This window comes from Gorilla gorilla, chromosome 20, assembly GCF_029281585.2.
Source record: "Gorilla gorilla gorilla isolate KB3781 chromosome 20, NHGRI_mGorGor1-v2.1_pri, whole genome shotgun sequence".
Lineage (NCBI taxonomy): Eukaryota > Metazoa > Chordata > Mammalia > Primates > Hominidae > Gorilla > Gorilla gorilla.
This window is the reverse complement of record NC_073244.2, coordinates 44,412,043-44,430,932: the sequence shown is the minus strand read 5'-3', so window position 1 is coordinate 44,430,932 and position 18,890 is coordinate 44,412,043. Positions and strand designations below refer to the sequence as shown.

Below are 18,890 nucleotides of genomic sequence, written 5' to 3'. Positions count from 1 at the left end.
CAGAAGGAGCCAGAAACAGAGCCCTCAGAACACATGTGGGGAGTGAGACGCCAGCATGTTGCTTGGAGATGCGTCCTGTCTCCCAGATGTCTTGTATTATCATCGACTCACTCGGCCAAAGATGGTAGGGTCCCCAGACAGCCAGGAAGGAGGGATCCTGCATGCCTGTTCTCGATTGAGCCAGCGTATGACCGAATTCTCCATTGTCGGTTTGCATTCAGAGGATGGATGAAGTGGACGCAGAGGAGCGGGAGGGAGATGATTTATCAAAGCCATGGCTTTCGTCCCTAGATTCCAGAAAAGCTTGCATCTGAATAACTTATGTGTGTAGAAACTCTAGGGGGATTTTTTTTTAAGGCAGAAAAAGATAGGGAACTGAGAGGAGCACGAAAATAGACTTCAGCTCCATACCCGAGCCTCGCTGGGCAGGATGGAGCTGGCTGGCTGGGTGTATACTTCCCCCTCCAGAAAGCGGATCATTTTCAAACAAGAAATGCAGTTACAGTCTTCTACAAGCTGAAAGATAAAGTCAGGCTGGCGGATGATATCCAGGCACCCACCATCCCATGGTCTTTCTGCTTTGCTGGCAGGAGTTTGGGGAACTGGGATCTGAGTCTGGTCTGCACTGGAGAACAGTCTTGTTTTTACATTCCTAGATGATTTCATCGTTCGGGGTATTCTTGTGGGCTTCCTGGTTGTTGTTGTTGTTTTTTTTTAAACGATAGTTCAGTTTCTGCTTTTTCTTTTGTGTCAGCACAGTCCGGTAGGACTTTCTGCCCCGGCTGCTGTTGCAGGTCACCTTCTGATTTGGCGCCTCCTAGGAATCCGTGTCCCCCATACTCCTGGCCCTGTCCTCTCTGCCAAGGCTATTCTTGCATGTTCTAAAACCAACAAACCACAAACCATTTTTCTTGGTTGACTCTGGGGAACCTAAATGAAAACGCTTAGCTGTCCCCAGGCAAAACTGGGCTGTGTTCCATATGGCTCCACTCCCCAGAGCTACAGCAGTGGGAGGGTCCCATTTTACAGATGGAAAAACTGAGGCCGTGAAGGTTGAGCGCTGCCGCCAGGACCGAAGAACCCATTGCTGGGCTTTGAGTTGTTTACCCTCCTGACTCAGGGCTTTCCTGGACCCGTGATCTGAGCCTCAGTTTCCCTTCAGTTTAGAGCTTCCATGTGCCCCGCCCTCCCGGCCAGCCGTGGGGAAGCCTAGGCCCTGTGCAGGAGTAAACTTCCAGGCAGTTGTTGGCCTAAGCAGCCCACTGCATCCAGAGATCCTGTGACTCTGACCCACCCCAAAGCTCCCTGTCATGCAGGCGGGGCTCCTCCCCCCAGCCTGAGAGTCACCTGAGGTGTTATCTGGACCTTTCTGCCCTGTTGACACTGCTTATGGTGTTTTGCAATCAGAAAAGACAGGAGATTAAAAAGTGCCCGGCTGGGGACTTTGGATTTCAGCAAAGCGTCCTGGCCGTGCATTCAAGTTTTTCCTTTAGAAATCTGCCTCCATGGGGCGGCTGACGCTGCCTGTCCAGCCACGTGGCCCTGCTCCTTGCTCCACATGAGGCCAGGGTCCTCCACCCCCTGGCTCCCTCCCATGGGACAGGACCCCCCACAGGCAGGCGCACAGGCAGCTTCTGGAATGTTTGTGGAGTGGTTGTGTTTACCGTGAGAGCTGGGATTTGGGTGAGAGGCCCTCGTGACGGAAGCCGCGGCTGTGCCCCTGGCCTCAGACTTGTCAGGACTCACCCAGCTACAGATGGACCCCATGGGAAGCCCAGGGTGGAGCCAAAGAGGGGCAGCTGCACTTCCTCAGCCCTCCTGGCTCTGGTTCTGGACCCTGCAGACGTGGTGGGCTCTGGTCCTAGGGCTAGACCAGCCTCCGCCAGCCAGGGTCATCACCATCAGTGTCGTGACTTGGCCATGACCTGTGAAGGGGCTGGTGGACCCGAGGGTTCCGCTCTGTGTCTGCTGCCTGCAGCCTCCTGAGGTGCCTAGGTGGGATGGATGGAAAGGGGCACCACCTGCGCCCCTCCGCCCCCTCAGCCAGGCCCAGCCTTGTCCACCTGGGCTGCTTCCGGGGAGTCCTGAGAGCCAGGTTTGGATCCAGCAGCCCTTCCCGTATCCTGTCCCTTCCGCACCACAGGATGAGCGGGAGGCTGCTTCTCCGCCGTTGCCCGGAGAGGGCCCCGAGGTCCTTTGCACAGCAAGGACAGGCCCTACTCCTTCTGGGCCCTGCTGTGCCAAGGGTCCCTGTTACAGGGCATCCAGAGGGCAGCCCCAGCCACCATCCTCCTGCCTCAGCAGGCCTCCTGTCATCTGTCCCACACTGTTTGTCCCACGCCATCTGTCCCATGCCATCCTGCCTCTCTGCTGGCCCCCAGGCCCCTCCCGTCCTGGACAGCTGGCACCTCTGCCCCATTCTTCACGCCCCTGCCTGTGTCCTGCTGGTCTCTGCCTGCCATTGGAGGGTGCCAGGGTGCAGGTGGACAGGGTGAGGGGGCCCACCTGGCTTCGGGGACATGTGGCCAGCAGGCCCTGGGAAAGCCTTGCTGGACATGAGGTTGTCTGGCACTTCCTCCCTGCCCTCCCCTTGGGCCCTGGCAGAATACGTCCGTCCCATCCCCGTGGGCAGAGGGGTAGTGTCGGGCACACCCCTCCAGCTAGGGGGCCCCAGAGCTGCAGCAGAGCCAGAGGCCCTAGCCGCCGACTGAGTGTCTGCCCACATGCTCTGGGTCCTGGAAGAAGCAGGTGGTGTGATTCAGGCCTGGAGTTCTAGGCCGTGCATCCCATCCGGGGTCCCTGCCCAGCCCCCTCCTCCTCTGCTTCCCACAAGCATGGCCTCAGCCTGTGCTCTGTGCTGGGTGCAGGGAGACCTGGGAGGGCCTGTTGGGGTGCCGGGTGGAGGCCAGGCAGCGGGCGGGGTCCTGGGGCATCTCTGCCTCTCCTTAGTTCTCCAAACAATTCTCCATGGCTCTGAGCTCTCGGAGGCCAGGCCACAGGGGTGGGTGTCATCTGCATAGGACAGCCCCACTCCCCTCAGCCTTCCCTGCCTGGGCTGAGCCCTGAGCCCCTTTTTCCCTGGAAGACACAGGTCTTCCAGGATGGCTTCGGGTTTCCTTGCTGCCCACGTACCCGTGGGAGACACCAGGTGGCAGTTCCCCACACCAGTCTCATTGTGAGGGGGAGTTGCATCCGGGACCCAGGCCAGCTGCCCTCGAGTCCAGGGCAGGTGGGGAGCAGTAAGGGTAAGGGGGCGGTGGCACCCCAGTACCCACTTGCCCTGCCCTCCTCTCTCTGCAGCCTGTTCGACATGGGCGGTGAGTATTACTGCTTCGCTTCCGACATCACCTGCTCCTTTCCCGCCAACGGCAAGTTCACTGCAGACCAGAAGGCCGTCTATGAGGCAGTGCTGCGGAGCTCCCGTGCCGTCATGGGTGCCATGAAGCCAGGTGAGCAGCGGGTCGGTGGGGGGAGGCGCATCTGACGTGGCGTTGGGGGCGCTGCTGTGTGGCAGGTGCCTGCAGGAACAGGTCTGCATTGTGTGGCTTGAATCTGCCACACTCCAGATGCTTAGTCCCCGAGATTCCAGTGGCGTCAGGCCTCCAGGGTCACTCCTAGGACACAAGGCTGACCACCAGGCAGGGACAGACAGAACCAGGGATTGGGGGTCTCAGGCCAAGGCTCCCCGGCCTGCTGGCCTCCACCTGCGCATCTCCACTGGCCACTAGCACGCCAGCCTGTCTCCTGCTTTGTCCTTAAGCGGTGTCTACTCCAGGGAGGGCTCAACCCACTCTGGACACTGGCATGGGGTCAGAGCAGGTTCACGTGCCGCTCAGCGCTCTGTGACCTTGGATGGAAAGCCCTCCTCTGGGTGGCCATTTCCACATCTGTAAATGGGGAGGCAGCGACTCATGGAGACTGAGTGAAGCTGTGTAAAGCACCTGCAAGGCCGCCTGGCCTGTGGCAGTGCCCTGCAGGGGTCACAGTCACCACCGTGATGGCCATGTTGAGGCCAGGATGGGCCTGGTGTTTCTCTCTCCCAGCGGCCAGCATAGGCCAACCTGTCCTGCCCTCACCCCTCCCAACCCCAGGCAGCCTGCACAGGCCCCACTGGTACCTCTTGACCTCCCACCGCACGCCGTTGATGTCTGTCAGGGCAGGCAGAGGAGGTCCCCTGGAGGGGAGCCAGCATCCTCCCAACAAGGCCAGCTTTCAGGAGTTCCCCCTGGGCACCTCCCGCTGTCCCCATCCCGCTCAGCCAGCCTCCTGCCGAGTGACCCCTGGGTCCTCCATAGCCCTGGCAGGGGTGGAGTCTAGCACCCACAGGATCGAACCCCAGCTCTCTGCCCTGCAACAATAGAAACCATTTCCCAGCAGTGATGGGAGGTCCTGGCTTGTCACCTTTGCCCAGAGGAGAGAATTGAGGGATGTGGTCTTCTCATGTTCTTGCTTCAAGCCTTCCAGGGCTTCAACACAGCACCCCTGCCGTAATCCTTGGATTCACCAGAGCCTGGGCAGGTTCCTATGGGATCACCATGTGCTGGCCACCCCCTAGGCCTGGCCCTCTACAGGCACATGGCTCCCACGACTCTGACTGAGATCTGTTCGGCAGCTGCCAGGATCCAGCCTGCAGCGCAGAGGGGCTTTCCCTGCCCACACCAGCCCAGGCACAGCTGGCCCCCCAAGGCACGCGGGTTCTGCATCTTTGGTTATAAGCAACAGAACAGTCTCCAGCCAATTCGGTCATTTGGGGCTGCCACAAATTCACAGAGGTGGAAAATCAGGTCTGGGCTGGGGCCAGGGCTGTAGCGGCACAGGACAATGGCCCTGTACTCACAGCTGGATTGTCTGGCCAGGGCCCGCCCTCAGCACACAGGCTCCAGCCACCTTCTGCAGCCTGGAGTCCCTCCATCTGGGTCAAGGTCAGAGATCACCTCGTGTTGGCCAAGCCCAGGTCATAGTCCAGCCCCCCAGCTTGCCCCCACCCTCGCCCACTGCCTCTCATCCACAGCTATACAGACCTCCAGAGAGACAGGTAGGCCCAAGGCAGCCCCCTGTGTAGGGGAGCTCAGGCGTCCTCCAGGAGCCAGGTGGGCTTACCGCGGGCAGAGGGGATAGCCCAGTAGAGCAAGGCTTCAGAGTCCAGGATGCAGGCCCCAGACCCAGAGTGCCCCGAGCCCAGCCCCAGCTCTGCCGTCTGCTGGCCAGGTACCTTACTTAAGCCCCAAACAGGCCAAGGATAGACCCCTGCTCTCCCAAGGCAGAGTCCACTTCAGAGCGGGCCCGGCCAGCTCTGGACTGTGGCATCTGGTTAGACATGGAGTGCCCTCTGTTAAGGACCCACAGAGAGCTGGCAGCTGCCCAGTGCGCCCTCAGTGTTCAAGGAAAAAAGAAGAAAGAAAGATCTGGAACCTCCAGAATGTGGCCTCAGAACTTGATGGCTCGGCGGTCGACTGAGCAGTCCCTGTGGCCCCACAGCCCGTTGCTGGGATGAGTTGCAGCCTCGATCGCTGGCCCAAGTGCTGCTTCAGAGGGGCCCTCAGCCACCGTCACTTTCAGAGGAGGCAGACTGTGGGCAGGCTTTTGCAGATGGTGCCCAGTCCAGCCTCCAGAGCCCCCACCAGAGGCTGAGGAGCCACGGAGGGACGCTGGGGGCAGTGCCAGGCCCCAGCCCCACACCTTCACGCATCCAACAGGAACAGCTTGACAAACGCATGAGTGCAAGCAGGGGGACCCCAGATGTGCCCCAAAAGGAAGACAGGACAGAAAATCCAAAAGTCAATAAGCTCGTGATGGGGTGACAGCGCTGATCGGACTCACCTGGTTTAGCAGCTGCCGAGGAAAACAGCATTTTGTGCGGAATTGCTTTGCTTAAAAAGCAGCAGGCCGGGCTCTGTGGCTCACACTTACAATCCCAGCACTTGAGAGGCGGGCAGATCACTTGAGGTCAGGAGTTGAAGACCAGCATGGGCAACATGGAGAAACCCTGTCTCTACTAAAATTACACAAATTAGCTGGGCGTGATGGCTCACGCCTGTAATCCCAGCTACTCGGGAGGCCAAGGCACAAGAATCGAATCGCTTGAACCTAGGAGGTGGAGGTTGCAGTGAGCCAAGATCACACCACTGCACTCCAGCCTGGGTGATGGAGTGAGACCCTGTCTCAAAAAACAAACACAAAGGAGCTGCCACCCCTGAGTATGAATATACAGGTGTCTCCAGGCAGATGGGTGGGTGAGGACAGAAGAGCGCCAGAGGGTATGGCCAGCGGGCCCTTGTGGGTAAAAGGAAGAGGGAGTGAGAGCGTGAATTCCCGTACACCTGTGAAAGCCATAAAGGAGGTGCAGGAAGGGACGGGACAGTTTGCTCGCTGCGTCCCTTCTTATTCTTTCTGACTCTTCAGCCATGGGAAGCATCCCCCGTTAGCTGTCAAATCCAGTCCAGCCTCCACGAAGCAGTCGCCCAAGGGGTGCCACTCCTCCTCCTTCCTTCATTCTGGGGATGAGAATTTCTTGCTCAGTTTTAAATACCGCTAGTCACTCGAATGAATGATCAGTGTTTCAGATCCAGCAGGAGGATTTGGCAGGTGAGCGTGGCCTGTGGTGTATTCACCTAGTATCTGTGAGCCCAGCTCCTGTACCCTCCACGGAGAGCCCTCCGCCGGGCACAGCCTCTCAAGTGGGCCAGAGTCTCTCAGACACCCTCCACGTACGGGGCTGGCCTCCCACTCTGTAGCTGTGCCAAGGTGGGCTGTGTCATTGCGAACTGTGTCACCATCGCATCAAGTGGTAGTGTCAGACATCCACGGGCAGTTGTGAAATCCAGATGTCCAGGAAGTCAGAGCCCCAGGCTGCAAGGGGCTGAGGCTCCCAGCGGCAAAGCAGAGCTTTGCAGCCTGTGAGGGGCGGGGGCCCACCAAGCCCAGCAACCCTGTACACCCAAGCATCAGGCTGAGGAGCTCAGCATGGTCAGCAGGCAGTGCCGGGCCCATCAGGGTGTCAGAGGTAGCACCAGGCCACGGGGAGCAGGGCGGCGGATTGACGCAGCATAGGGAGCCAAGGTCTGGGGGGTGTTTGCTGGGAAAGCCATTGTCTTACCCCTCAGTCTCCTGTGCTGAAACCAGGGATGGCCCAGCCCTGGCTGGCCTCACCTGCAGGAAAGCCTGCTGCGGCCTGGGCAGGACCTGGGTGGCATCTCCACAGCTGGCATCCTGGCCAGCTCCCTGGCCCAACTCAGCAGCCCCAATTCTATCCAGAAAGTGGCCAGACCTCGGGGCAAGTCCCCAGGCCCCACGTGGCACTGAGAAAGGCCTGAGCTGGGTCTCCCATCCCGTGGTGCTGCCTGGTTCATGCTGACTCTTGGGGCAGGCACAGGCCTCAGGCCTGGCAGGGGTGTCTGGGGCCACCAGGTCAAATCCAGCTAGGCTCATATCAGACCATGGGAGGCAGGTCCTCCCCCAGCCCCGCTCCCACCCACCACTGGGCTTCGCTGCCCAGACCCAGCCTGGGGTCTGGAGGATCCCTGTGTAAGGGAATGGAGCAGCCCCCCAGCAGCTCCCCCACACCTACCACCCACACTGAGCTGTGTGGCATTGGTGTCCCCCAAGGGCAGAGTCGGACTCCATCTGGATCACACACAGTGAAGGCCCGTGGGGCAGGCCCTGGGCCCACAGAGCTGCCCTCCGGATGGGGCAGGTCGCCTCCCATAGCATCGAGGAGGCCATGGCCAGGTCAGCCCCCTGCCTTGTCCCAGCGGAAATGCCCTGGGTTCGTGGGTTCAATTCCTGGGCCAAGACAAACACCCCACCGAGACTGCCCGACTGTATCCTGTGACCTTCCAGGGAGAGTAAATAAAGCAGGAAACCCCATAGCTAAGCCCAAAGGAGAGGCAGGAAAGAATGGTCAGGACCCTGGGGGGTTGAGGAATGCAGGCCTTGGCCCCTGATCCTAGGGCTGGTGGGGGAGCATTCCTCACTGTCACTCACAGTTGGCGAGGAAGGAGGCTGTGCTCGCTTAGACGGGGACCCTACCCTGGCGGATGGGAGTCCACAGGCGGGTGGCAGGGCAGGCCCAGCAGCTGCAGGACCTCGGGGAGTGCCATGCACGGGAGGTTGGGTGGGATCCAAGCTCAGCGCGGCTCCTGTGTTGGGGCAGGCTGCCCACCCCATGCAGACCCCTGCATGCATGGTGAGGGGAATGGGGGGAGGCGCTGCTGGGACGGATGGGCGAGCCCGGCAGGGTGGCCCTGAGTCAGGGTCTGCATTGGCACAGCCACAGCAGGAAGGCTGTTCCTAGAAGCAGCACAGCTGTCCCCGTCCTGCGGGCTCAGTCCCTGCAGCCACCCTGGAGCTCCAGAGGACCCCAGCACTGAGGGCCCCATGCCCTCCGCCTGCAAGCCCCAGAGCCTCCTGTAGCCTCGCCTCCCAGCCCCCACCCAGCTCCCTCTCTCCTCACCCACCCACCCTCCCTGGCCTCCCCGCCTTTCTCTCCTCTTTCCTGTGCTCACCCAGAAGCGTCCTGTGCCCCTGTCACTGGGGGCCCAGCCCCTATCAACCTGGAACAGCAGTGGTGGCCCACGATTCATGAGCTCTTTTGTGTTTCGTACCCCGCTCCTGGCTCTGTCCCTGCCCTCAGGGTCCTGGCCACTTGTGAGTGACAGGGGTGCTGCCGATGTGAGGTCAGAAGAGGGGAAAGAAGTGGCAGGAAGTGTCCCCACCTCCAAAACAGTCCTGATGGGGCGAGAGAGGGGCACTGAGGCTCGGGATGACCAGGTGGCCGGGAGAGGGACCCAGCAGCACCCGCCCCGGCCCACCTGGCATGTCTCCTGTGGCCCCGTGGTCAGGGGGAACCTCTGCCAGCTTTGCTCCCCTCCCAGCCAGCGCCAGGGGCAGGGGCCCAGCAGCTAGACTTCCGGTCAGTCCTCATCCTCCGAGATGGCGTGGAGTGCAGGGCTCAGGCAGACAGGCATGGCGGCCATGTGCCACCCCAGCCATAGATACCCTCTGCGGCAGGTGCCAGGACGGGGAGGACTGTCTTCAGTGTGGGCACCATGTCCACCCCTCCTGCCGGCCGCAATGGTGAGCCAGTTCCTTGGCCTCTTCTTACTCCTCGGGGCACTCTGCCAGGGTGTGGGGGAGGAGACTCGAGGAGCAGCCTGGGCCAACACAGCACCCTGCTCTCACGCAGGGTGAGTGGGTCCCCAGAATTTCTGGCAGTAGATGGGGTTCTTCTACTCACGTCCCGTGCAGGGTGGGGTGAGCTGGAGGTCCTCAGCCCCGTGCCAGCTCAGCCAGCCCTCAGGGCCTGCCCTGGGACCCCAGCCGGAGCCTGCTGTCCTACACCCCTAGAGCCTGGCTCACTCCCATCCATCCCGAGGGCCATGTTCCACAGATGAAGTGCGCTCTTTGTCTGGAGGCAGCTCTGAGGACGCTGCCTTTGTAGCTCGGTCAGGCCCGGGAGCCCCCTGGGGCTGTCACACTCCGGGTAGGAGGCCTCGGGGCTGTGATGGATGCTTTGAGGCTCCAAGGAGCTGGCCTGGGCCCTAGGCCCAGCAGGAGCGGGTGCTGCCTGAGGAGACCAAGTGGACCCAGAAGACCACTCAGGGGCTACGCTGGCCACACCTGGGGCCTGGGTGGCAGGAGCAGCGGGGCTTGTTCCTGAGCCCTGCCATTTCATGAGGCACATGATGGGACACTAACCTAGAGGCCACCCTGCCCGTTCTAGGGTCTGAGTACACAAAGGAGTGGGTGATGGGGCACAACACTGGCTGCAGGAGAGCCATGAGAGAGGCTGGGGCTCCTCTCCTTCCAGGCGTTTACCAAGCACCCGCTGCATGCCAGGCACAGAGCAGAGTACGGGCACCACCCTTGCAAGACCCAGAGGTCATAACCAGGCCCAGCTGTGCTGTGTGTGCCATGAATTCTCAAAGCACAGGAAGGGGCAATCAGAGAGGGCTTCCTGGAGGAGGAGCCTCAACACACAGGCCCACAGGAGGAATGGGAGCACATCTGGGAAAACGGGCTTGGAGGAGGTGGCCCCAGCTAAGGAAACAGCAGGTAGGGAGGGCCAGTTCTTGGGACCCGTGGCCTTGGTCCAGCCGCCCCACCCAGGAGTGGGTGAGGGAGAGGCTGGAGACCAGGCCAAGCTGAGAACCTGGGCTTCGTCCGGGGCCGGGAATGGCCCTGTTTGCCCCGTTCGTTCTAAAGAGATGGCCCAGGCATCCAAGGGGCGTGCAGCGGGGGAGGGAGCCAGGCAGACTCCGGGAGGGGTGGGGCAGGTGCAGGGGTGCTTCGGGAAAGCCAGAATGAGGTTTGGTGCTTGCTGGGGGTTGGGGCACGCAGGGCAGCTGGTGCCCAATTTCTGCTGTGTGATTCTCAGTGTGGCATCTGGGTATAGGCTGGCTAGGGGCTGGGGGTGCCTTCCAACCTGGACTAGAGAGCTTGACGGTGTCTCCAGGCTGCCAGGGTGGGAGGAGCCTGAGAGTGGGCCCAGGCCAGCAAGGGAACCCTCAAGTTGGTGCCCACCCCGCCAGCCTAGTGCAAGGACAGTGACCCTCACACACTCCAGGGGCCCCCGCCCAGGCGGTGGGTGTCGTAACCACCATCCGGGCCAGACGCTGGGGCCAAGTTGCTGGAGGTTGAATCACTGTCACAACCCTAACCACACACAGGCAGAAACTCCCTGCTCCCGGCCAAGAGAGCTGTGTGCAAGGCCTTCCCCGAGGGTGCACAGGCAAGGAAGACCAGCGGCGCCGAGGGGACCCCCGGGCCGGCACGTCCGGGCGGCGCCGGGCCTGCCCCTGGGAAGGGCCACCGCAGAGCATGATTTATACCTGATTCCCGCCCTCTGCAGAGGCTGGGCCAAGAACGTAGCCCACTGCTGAAGTTAGCCTGGTTGGAAAGCTGGCTGCACTTCCCGGGGCTCCCCTTTGGTGACCAGAGAAGGACGCGTCCAAGAGGAAGCAGTTGAGCTGGGCTTGGGGCACGAGCCACTCACAGGAGGCCTCCCAGCCCCATGTGCCAACTTTGCAGGCTGTTGGGGGACCTGAGGGGCACTCACTTTATGCCACGCCCAGCGGTGCCCTCGGGAGACCCCCACCCTCGGAGTGAGACATGAGAAGCAAACGAGCAGATCCGTCCAGGGGACGGCTGCAGGCTGGATGGACCGTGCAAGGAGAAATCACCAGGCCTGGGACAGCAAGGCAGGAAGGTCTCCTCTGAGAGGGGACAGCTTTTATGCAGAGACCCCTTGGATGAGGCATCACAAGCCAAGGCCTGGCACAGGCCATAGCAAAGGGCCTGAGGTAAAAAGGCCTGTGTGCCTTAGGGTGGTCTGGCCTCTGGAGGATGCAGCAGCAGAGAGGAAGGGCGAGGTGGGCCAGGATTGTCCGGGCTGGGGTCTCAGAGAAGAGCAGCAGCAGAGGCTGGGCAGGCTTGGCGCACACCCCCAGGAACAAGTGAATGTCAAGTGTGGAACCTGGCTGGTCATGCGCAATGGAGGAATGGTGGCCAGTGCCACTGTCCGGGGTGCTGCCTCCAGCCCTCAGGTGACACAGAGGCTCTGAGAGCAGCCCCCCGGGGCCTGCATTGTGACTGTTTGACCAGCGGCAGCTGAGGCTCACGGAGGCGGGGGAGCGGCCAAGTGGGCTCCAGTTATCCAGGTGTCCTTTTCCGGGATGCTGTGCCCCTCAGAAAAGCCAGGGGTGCGGGCTGGGCCAGCCAGGGGTGTGTGTGTGCCCAGGGCTGCCCCAGACACAGGGCAGCTGCAGCCAGAGTTGCCCCAGGTCTGCCCGGGCTCTCCCCCACGCCAGATCCCAGACCCCAGGACGGCCGCCCCCACCCCAGACCCCAGGACGGCCTCCCCCACGCCAGACCCCAGACCCCGGGACGGCCTCCCCCACGCCAGACCCCAGACCCCGGGACGTCCTCCCCCACGCCAGACCCCAGACCCCGGGACGGCCTCCCCCACGCCAGACCCCAGACCCCGGGACGGCCTCCCCAACGCCAGACCCCAGACCCCGGGACGGCCGCCCCCACCTCAGCCCCTAGGAGGCTGGGCTGATGGGGAGCTGGGCTCTGAGGAGGATCCCTGCTCTGTGTGGGGGGTGGGGGCAGGTCTGGGCATCTCCACCCCTGCCACCCTTAGGCTGCTGCCGTGGCTGGGGTGCTGCGCTGTGAATGGCGGGCAACAGCCCTACTGCCTGCCCAAAGCCGTGCGCCCCCAGCCCGCCTGAGACCCCAACACCAGAGTGGCCAACTCTGGCACTAAAGGGGTCCCAACATGAAGGACTTGTGCCCAGTGTGTCGGGGGTGATGGCCTGTGTCCCAGTGTGGACTCTCATCCCTGTTCGCCGGCTGAGCCCATCATCTGCCCTCCGCCAGCCACAGAGGTTCAGAACCCTGCGTCTCACAGCCCAGCCCTCGCCAGCTCAGGGTCTCCCCGGCCCCTCCCACAGCAGTCATCGGGACCATGCAGAGCAGGCCCTGGCTCTGCGCCAAGGCAAGCCTGGCAGGGAGGCCCTCGGGAGCCAAGGTCACTCCGCCTGGTGGGGCTGGACTTCTCCAGGAGGTGCTGCAGGGACTTGCTGGGCGCCCTCTCCAGCCAGTGAGCTGCACATTGATAGGGGCCCCCCGCCACGTGCCTGGCCAGAGTGTCCTGGGGCCCTGGCCTCTGCCAGCACATGGCCTGCCCAAACCCAGCCCCTATGGGGCCAGGGCAGGAGGCCTCACCGGCCTCGGGTCCTTATCTGGTGCTCAAGCCAAGTCCAGCAGTGGAAGCTGCCATGAGGAGAGGCTGATGCTGGGATTCCACAGAGTCCGGGGATGGGACGGGCGCACCCGTGGGCTGCTGAGGCTCTACGTGGGGAGCTCTCTAAGGGCCTCCTTCCTAGGGGCCATGCTCCAGAGCCCCACAGAGCCTGTGTGGCCCCCAAAGCTCTGTGCTTAGGAAGTTATCTCTTTGGTGGCCTTTGCCCCACAAACATGTGGCAGAGATGAGTTGGATTTGAAGCCGGGAGTTGGACATCTGGGCTCCCCTGGAGATGGTGCCACTGCTGTTGGCAGGCGGGACCCCGAACCCCTGCCAGCCAACTCGTGGGGCCGTGCCAGCCGCACCTTCTCCCCAGAAACCTTTGCTCCCTGCAGCAGCTCCAGGGGTGATTCATCCCCATTCTGGGATGTGCAGGGACCCCTCTTTTCAGCCTCGGGCTTCCCCGCTACACCACAGCAGCAAAACCCCATCGGAGCTCTGAGCCAGGGTTTGGGTCTGAGCCTCAGGGCCAGAGCCCACAGAGTCTTCTGCTGTCTGCTACTGGGGAGACGTGCATGTTTCTCCTGGTGCCCAGGGATTTGGCTAGGTTTCCCTGGGCCCAGAAGCACAGGCTGTTCAGGGTGGACACACCATGGGCTACAGAGTAGACCCAGGCTGGGCCCTTGGCCACAGGTGACAAGAACCTGCCCCTAGGGGCAGAATGGAGGGACAAGAAGGGTCCCGAGGGCCAGAGCTTTTGCTGGGAAAGCCCAGCACGGGGGGCCACCCTAGTCCTTGGCCCCCGATGTAGTACCCTTGCCCCCCTCACCTCCCACCTCAGGCCCTCCTACCGCAGCCAGTGTGAGGGCTTCACATCTCCCAGCCCCTGGCCCTGCGGTGTTGGCTGCTGGGCTCTGTGGGTCACGGCAGCTCCCTCTGGCCCACAGGTGTCTGGTGGCCTGACATGCACCGCCTGGCTGACCGCATCCACCTGGAGGAGCTGGCCCACATGGGCATCCTGAGCGGCAGCGTGGACGCCATGGTCCAGGCTCACCTGGGGGCCGTGTTTATGCCTCACGGGCTTGGCCACTTCCTGGGCATTGACGTGCACGACGTGGGAGGCTACCCAGAGGTCAGTGTGGACATGGCAGGCGGAGTGGCCCGCCCATCAGCTGCCGCTGAGCCTGACCTCCAGGGCAGGGTGGGACTCTAGGAGGCAGCAGGCGTGTATTGGGATGGCAGGGATGGGCCCCATGGCTCCCTGTGGTACACGGAGGCCATGAGGAGGGGGGAATCGGGGCCCTGGCAAAACGGGTGCATCTGTGAGCATTCCACAGAACTGGACATAGAGGCGGTGCTGTCTGCATGCTGGGCCCAGGTGTCACCTGTCCAGAAGGTGGCACACAGTCAGGATACGGTGCATGGGGCCCCACAGGACAGTGGTGCTAAGGACAGGTCTTCGTGATGGAGCTGCATGACACCCCTCACGTCCTGCCGCCTCTGGCTTCATTCAGACCTGGGGCGTGGGGAGTTGATGAGGCCCCACCCACTGGTGACTCACCCTGGCCCCTCACAAACCCGGAGCAGCCCTGCTCTGCTGCTGGTTCGCCCTCTCCTCCCAGGCCCCTGGGCCGCACACCTGGGACCCTGCAGCCTCCTCATCCCCAGCCATTCTGGGGACCCTTGGCAGATAAGGGAGGATGGGGGCCATCTCCAGACAAGGTTCCCCAGCCCTCAGAGGACCACCCAGAGGGTAAGTGAGGCTTGGGGAGGCCCAACCGGGCAGGTGGCTACGGCCTCTCGGCTGGGCGGGTGGGGCGCTCCCATCCCTGCCCTTGGCGGGCTGCCCAATGCAGGGGGCTGATTGTGCAATCGTGCACGCCCTGGGGCCCCCCAGCCAGTTAGCCAAGACAAGGCTCAGCCTCTTGGCTGCAGGGTGTTTTGAAAGCACTAAGGATGATTTTTTGGCAGGGTGGGGGCAGTGGGGGGAATTGCTTAAGAGAAGCATTATTATTCAATTATTTTTTTCCTCAAGTGTAAACAGTTAAATTTGGAGAAACAAAATCAGTTTTAATTTCCTAATGTCTATTCATCCCATTGTGTGCAGGGAGCCAAGAGCTGGGCCTTCCAGACATTGTTAGCTGAGGTTCGTTATTCATTAGTCGCCAAAGCGCTTTTTTTCCACCAGCAAAAATTGGCAGCAAACTGTTTTCATCTTTTCCAGTAAGCACCTCTTTGTGCTCAGAGTCTATTCTTCTGACAGATAAACATTGTGGAAAAAATATGGCTTTTCCTATAAAAGTCATTTGTTTTATTTCAGGCCTGCAGACACATCTGGGGCTCCTCTGCTTGGAGCCCAATAAAAGTTGAGGCCTTGTCAAGCCCTGTGCCCAGGCAGAGGCGAGCATGGGCGCGGTGAGGGCAGGACCCCTCCCCACCCCTGAAGGCTGCGGGGCCTGGGCCACAGGGGCTCGTGCCCTCCCCACATGGCTCTACGCTCCACCCGGCCCAGCCCTTCCCATTCTCTTATGGCGCCTGCGCCCTGTTCTCAGCAGGTCCCCCGGGCAGGCCCCTAGAGCCAACACCCTGAAGGGGCAACTGCACCACTGGGCTGAGGCAGGCCTTGCCCTGTGCCCGCTGGGGATCCTTTCTAATCTCCCCCACCCCATTTCAGTGGTGGACCTCAAGATTTCAGAGGGGAGGAAAGTTCGTTTCTCTGGGGAAACAAACCTGCCCCTCAACCGTGTACCATGGAGCAGCCAGGGGTGGGCCCATGGGGATGGAGGGGTGACTGGGAGGAAGGAAACCTGACGTTGGCAGGCCCTTGCTTCCCCCAGGCCCCTGGCTTCGATTGCTGTGGGTGGAGACAGGGACGGACACTTCAGGAGTAGCATGAAGGAGAGGGATGGGCGGCGGTGGGGTGGGGGTGCCCAGCACAGGCTTCGGATGACAGGGACGGGAAGGTCCTGGAGCAGAGACCCCGGGACCTCCAGCAGCTTCTGGGCAGGAGACAGGCCCCAGCTCGGTCCACATGCACCTCTCACCTGCGCAGAGGGACTGTCACTCCATACGGTTCCTCAGCCACGGGGCATCCCTGCCCTCCGGCCTCAGCTCCTGCTCAGTGGCCCAGAGGCAAGTGTTGTGGGGCCGGGGCCACACCAGCCAGGCTGTGGTGTCTCCTCATCGCCTCCCGCCCGGCCTGCTCTCTCCAGGTCAGCGTGGCTGTCCCTGCCCTCCATGGAATCAGTCACAGCCTCTCTGGCCGTGCCCAGCGTGGAGGCCAAGCCAGCCTGTTTCTGGTTACCTTACATGAACTGCTAATTGGAGTCTGATGTTCTTGGCCCCCAAACAGTCAGAAATGACAGCTCCCGCTCCAGCAGCTGGGCTTCCTGGGGAGGGAGTGCAGCCGGGCAGGGCAGGCTCATCCCCTGACCAGAAAGCGTACTCGTGCCCACTGGCTCAGAGGCCCTGGCCTCTGGCCGGATGGTGCCCCGGGGACCTGAGGCGACCAGGAGCTCTCCTGTAATTCCCAGAGCACCCGCTGCCCTCAGCCAAGCTGAGGCCCCTCAGCTGTGCCTGTGAGTGGACAAGGCCAGGCTGGGTGTGCACTGGGGCAGTGTGGGGCGCAGACAGGGGCCCCTGCAGGGAGCGGCTCTACCACTGTCCCTCAGGCGTTCTCCAAGGCTGGGGGCTATTTCCCAGGGCCCTGCCGTAAGGCCCCGAGCTCTCCTCTGGGAGCCACACCTGCCAAGCCACGCGCACACGGCACATTTGCACTGGCGCACTAAGGCTGGCAGACCCACCCTGATGACGGCACCTGTCCTCCCTGGACAGTCACACGGAAAACCTGGGCCTCGGCCTAGGGGAGCTGGGACCACGACTTCTGGGGCCAGTTTCTACTTGGGCTGCCTGGAAGGAAAGCTGTGGCCCCAAGGGGCTTCATAGCCGCCTTAAGAGCTTTTTTGGCTTCAGTGGTTTGGCATCTGCCACTCCTCTGGCCAGCAGCAGGGCCTGGCTAAGGGCAGCCCAACCCTCAGCCAGCCCCACAGGCCTGTCTGGGCAGCTTGCCCCGGGTGTGTGCACATGGGCGGCCACAGGGCTTCTCAAGCAAGCCCTAGGGTAGTGTGGCCAGGGACACTCAAGATCCAGGGGTATGTGCAGGATGGAAGGTCTTATCAGGGTGCCCATGGCCCAGCACAGCAGGGGCGAGTCTAGGCTGAGGACCCCAATGGTCAAGAGAGCCCATGAGACTGGCACCGGCCCTCACATGCCCATCTCTCCTGATGAGGCCACGGTGAGCCCTGGAGCTGCTCATCAGGCCCCTCACCTCTGTTCCCCACAGGGCGTGGAGCGCATCGACGAGCCCGGCCTGCGGAGCCTGCGCACTGCACGGCACCTGCAGCCAGGCATGGTGCTCACCGTGGAGCCGGGCATCTACTTCATTGACCACCTCCTGGATGAGGCCCTGGCGGACCCGGCCCGCGCCTCCTTCTTTAACCGCGAGGTCCTGCAGCGCTTTCGCGGTTTTGGCGGGGTGAGTGCCCATGGGCCCCATTCTTGCTCCCAGAACATCTGCCACTTCCACTGCAGCTGCAGACTCCTTAGTCCCAAGACAGGGGCCCTAGTGACGTCTTCCCTTGAGGTGGGCTCAGCCTGCCCCTTCGTGTGGTCTGTCACAGGATGGAGCCTCACCCCTCAGTAGGAACAGACAGAGATCCTGCAAAACCCCTGCCCGCTCCAGGGGCTCCCATCCACCTGGCAAAGACAGGGTGAGCAGGTGACATGAGCAGATGGCTCCATGAAGGAGCCCGGAGGCCACCCGTCTCCCAGGGAGTGTCAGCTGCTCCCATCCCATGGTGGGGTGGGCCTGGAATGGGCCCGGCCCTCTAGCCTGGCACATGAGGCTGCTCTATGACAATGTGTGTCTGTCTGTCGGCTTGACCCAGGTCCGCATCGAGGAGGACGTCGTGGTGACTGACAGCGGCATAGAGCTGCTGACCTGCGTGCCCCGCACTGTGGAAGAGATTGAAGCATGCATGGCAGGCTGTGACAAGGCCTTTACCCCCTTCTCTGGCCCCAAGTAGAGCCAGCCAGAAATCCCAGCGCACCTGGGGGCCTGGCCTTGCAACCTCTTTTCGTGATGGGCAGCCTGCTGGTCAGCACTCCAGCAGTGAGAGACGGCACCCAGAATCAGATCCCAGCTTCGGCATTTGATCAGACCAAACAGTGCTGTTTCCTGGGGAGGAAACACTTTTTTAATTACCCTTTTGCAGGCTCCCACCTTTAATCTGTTTTATACCTTGCTTATTAAATTTGAGTGACTTAAAATGATTGAAAATAATGCTGTTCTTTAGTAGCAACTAAAATGTGTCTTGCTGTCATTTATATTCCTTTTCCCAGGAAAGAAGCATTTCTGATACTTTCTGTCAAAAATCAATATGCAGAATAGCATTTGCAATAAAAGGTTTCCTAAAGTGGTCCTTTTGTGCATGGCTTCCCCTTTATTCCTTTGCAGATGAGCATTTGGGACCCCGTGCACCCTGAAAAGATGGCTCACCTGGTGTCAGTATCAAGTCAAGTCAGTTCCAGGAAAATGGTGCTGGCAGCACAGGCCCTCTAACGGCTGCTTCTGCCTCAGACTGGCCTGGCGGGACAAGGGCAGAGTCCTCCCCGAGGAGCCTGCTTTGAGCCCCTGGGACTCGGGGCTCTGGTGTCACCCTGTCACTTGCTGCAAGGTTTCCCAAGCCTAACAGGCATCAGAACCACTGGGGCATTTGGTAAGAGATTCCTGGGACCCCCACAGACCATCTGACCCAACCTCTAGGGGCAATGGCCCAGGAATTGTGTATTTCACAAGCGCCCGCCAGATGCTCCTGACAGACACGTGTGAGAAGTACTCCCAGGCAAGGTGGTTTTAGCTTGTCAGTACCAGCTCAGCCCGAGGTTTGAGGTGGGGCAAGCAACGCTGCAGGAAGATCCTAGGCACTCAGGTCAGACTGGCCAAGTCACCCCGCGCCATGCCTTTGTGCAAGTTAAAAGGCGGACTGATTTAACACAAGTCTTTCCGATATGGTCACTGCCTCCAAACTAGATTTCTGAAGGTGGTAGAATCATGTAGCGCTTGAGCTGCAGATATTTAAGACCT

General features: G+C 61.3%; 1 protein-coding gene across 2 annotated transcripts in view; it reads left to right on the top strand.

Moving 5' to 3' along the window:
* Positions 1-18,222, top strand: part of PEPD (peptidase D) — a 136,167-nt gene extending 117,945 nt beyond the window's left edge. For both annotated transcript variants that reach the window (XM_004060461.4, XM_055368905.2), the window contains exons 12-15: positions 3,301-3,449; positions 13,693-13,877; positions 17,088-17,279; positions 17,692-18,222. In XM_004060461.4, the coding sequence (XP_004060509.2) occupies positions 3,301-3,449; positions 13,693-13,877; positions 17,088-17,279; positions 17,692-17,829 (664 nt within the window). In that variant the 3' untranslated portion in view covers positions 17,830-18,222. The remainder of the gene's footprint in view (positions 1-3,300; positions 3,450-13,692; positions 13,878-17,087; positions 17,280-17,691) is intronic.
* Positions 18,223-18,890: the final 668 nt, after the last annotated feature.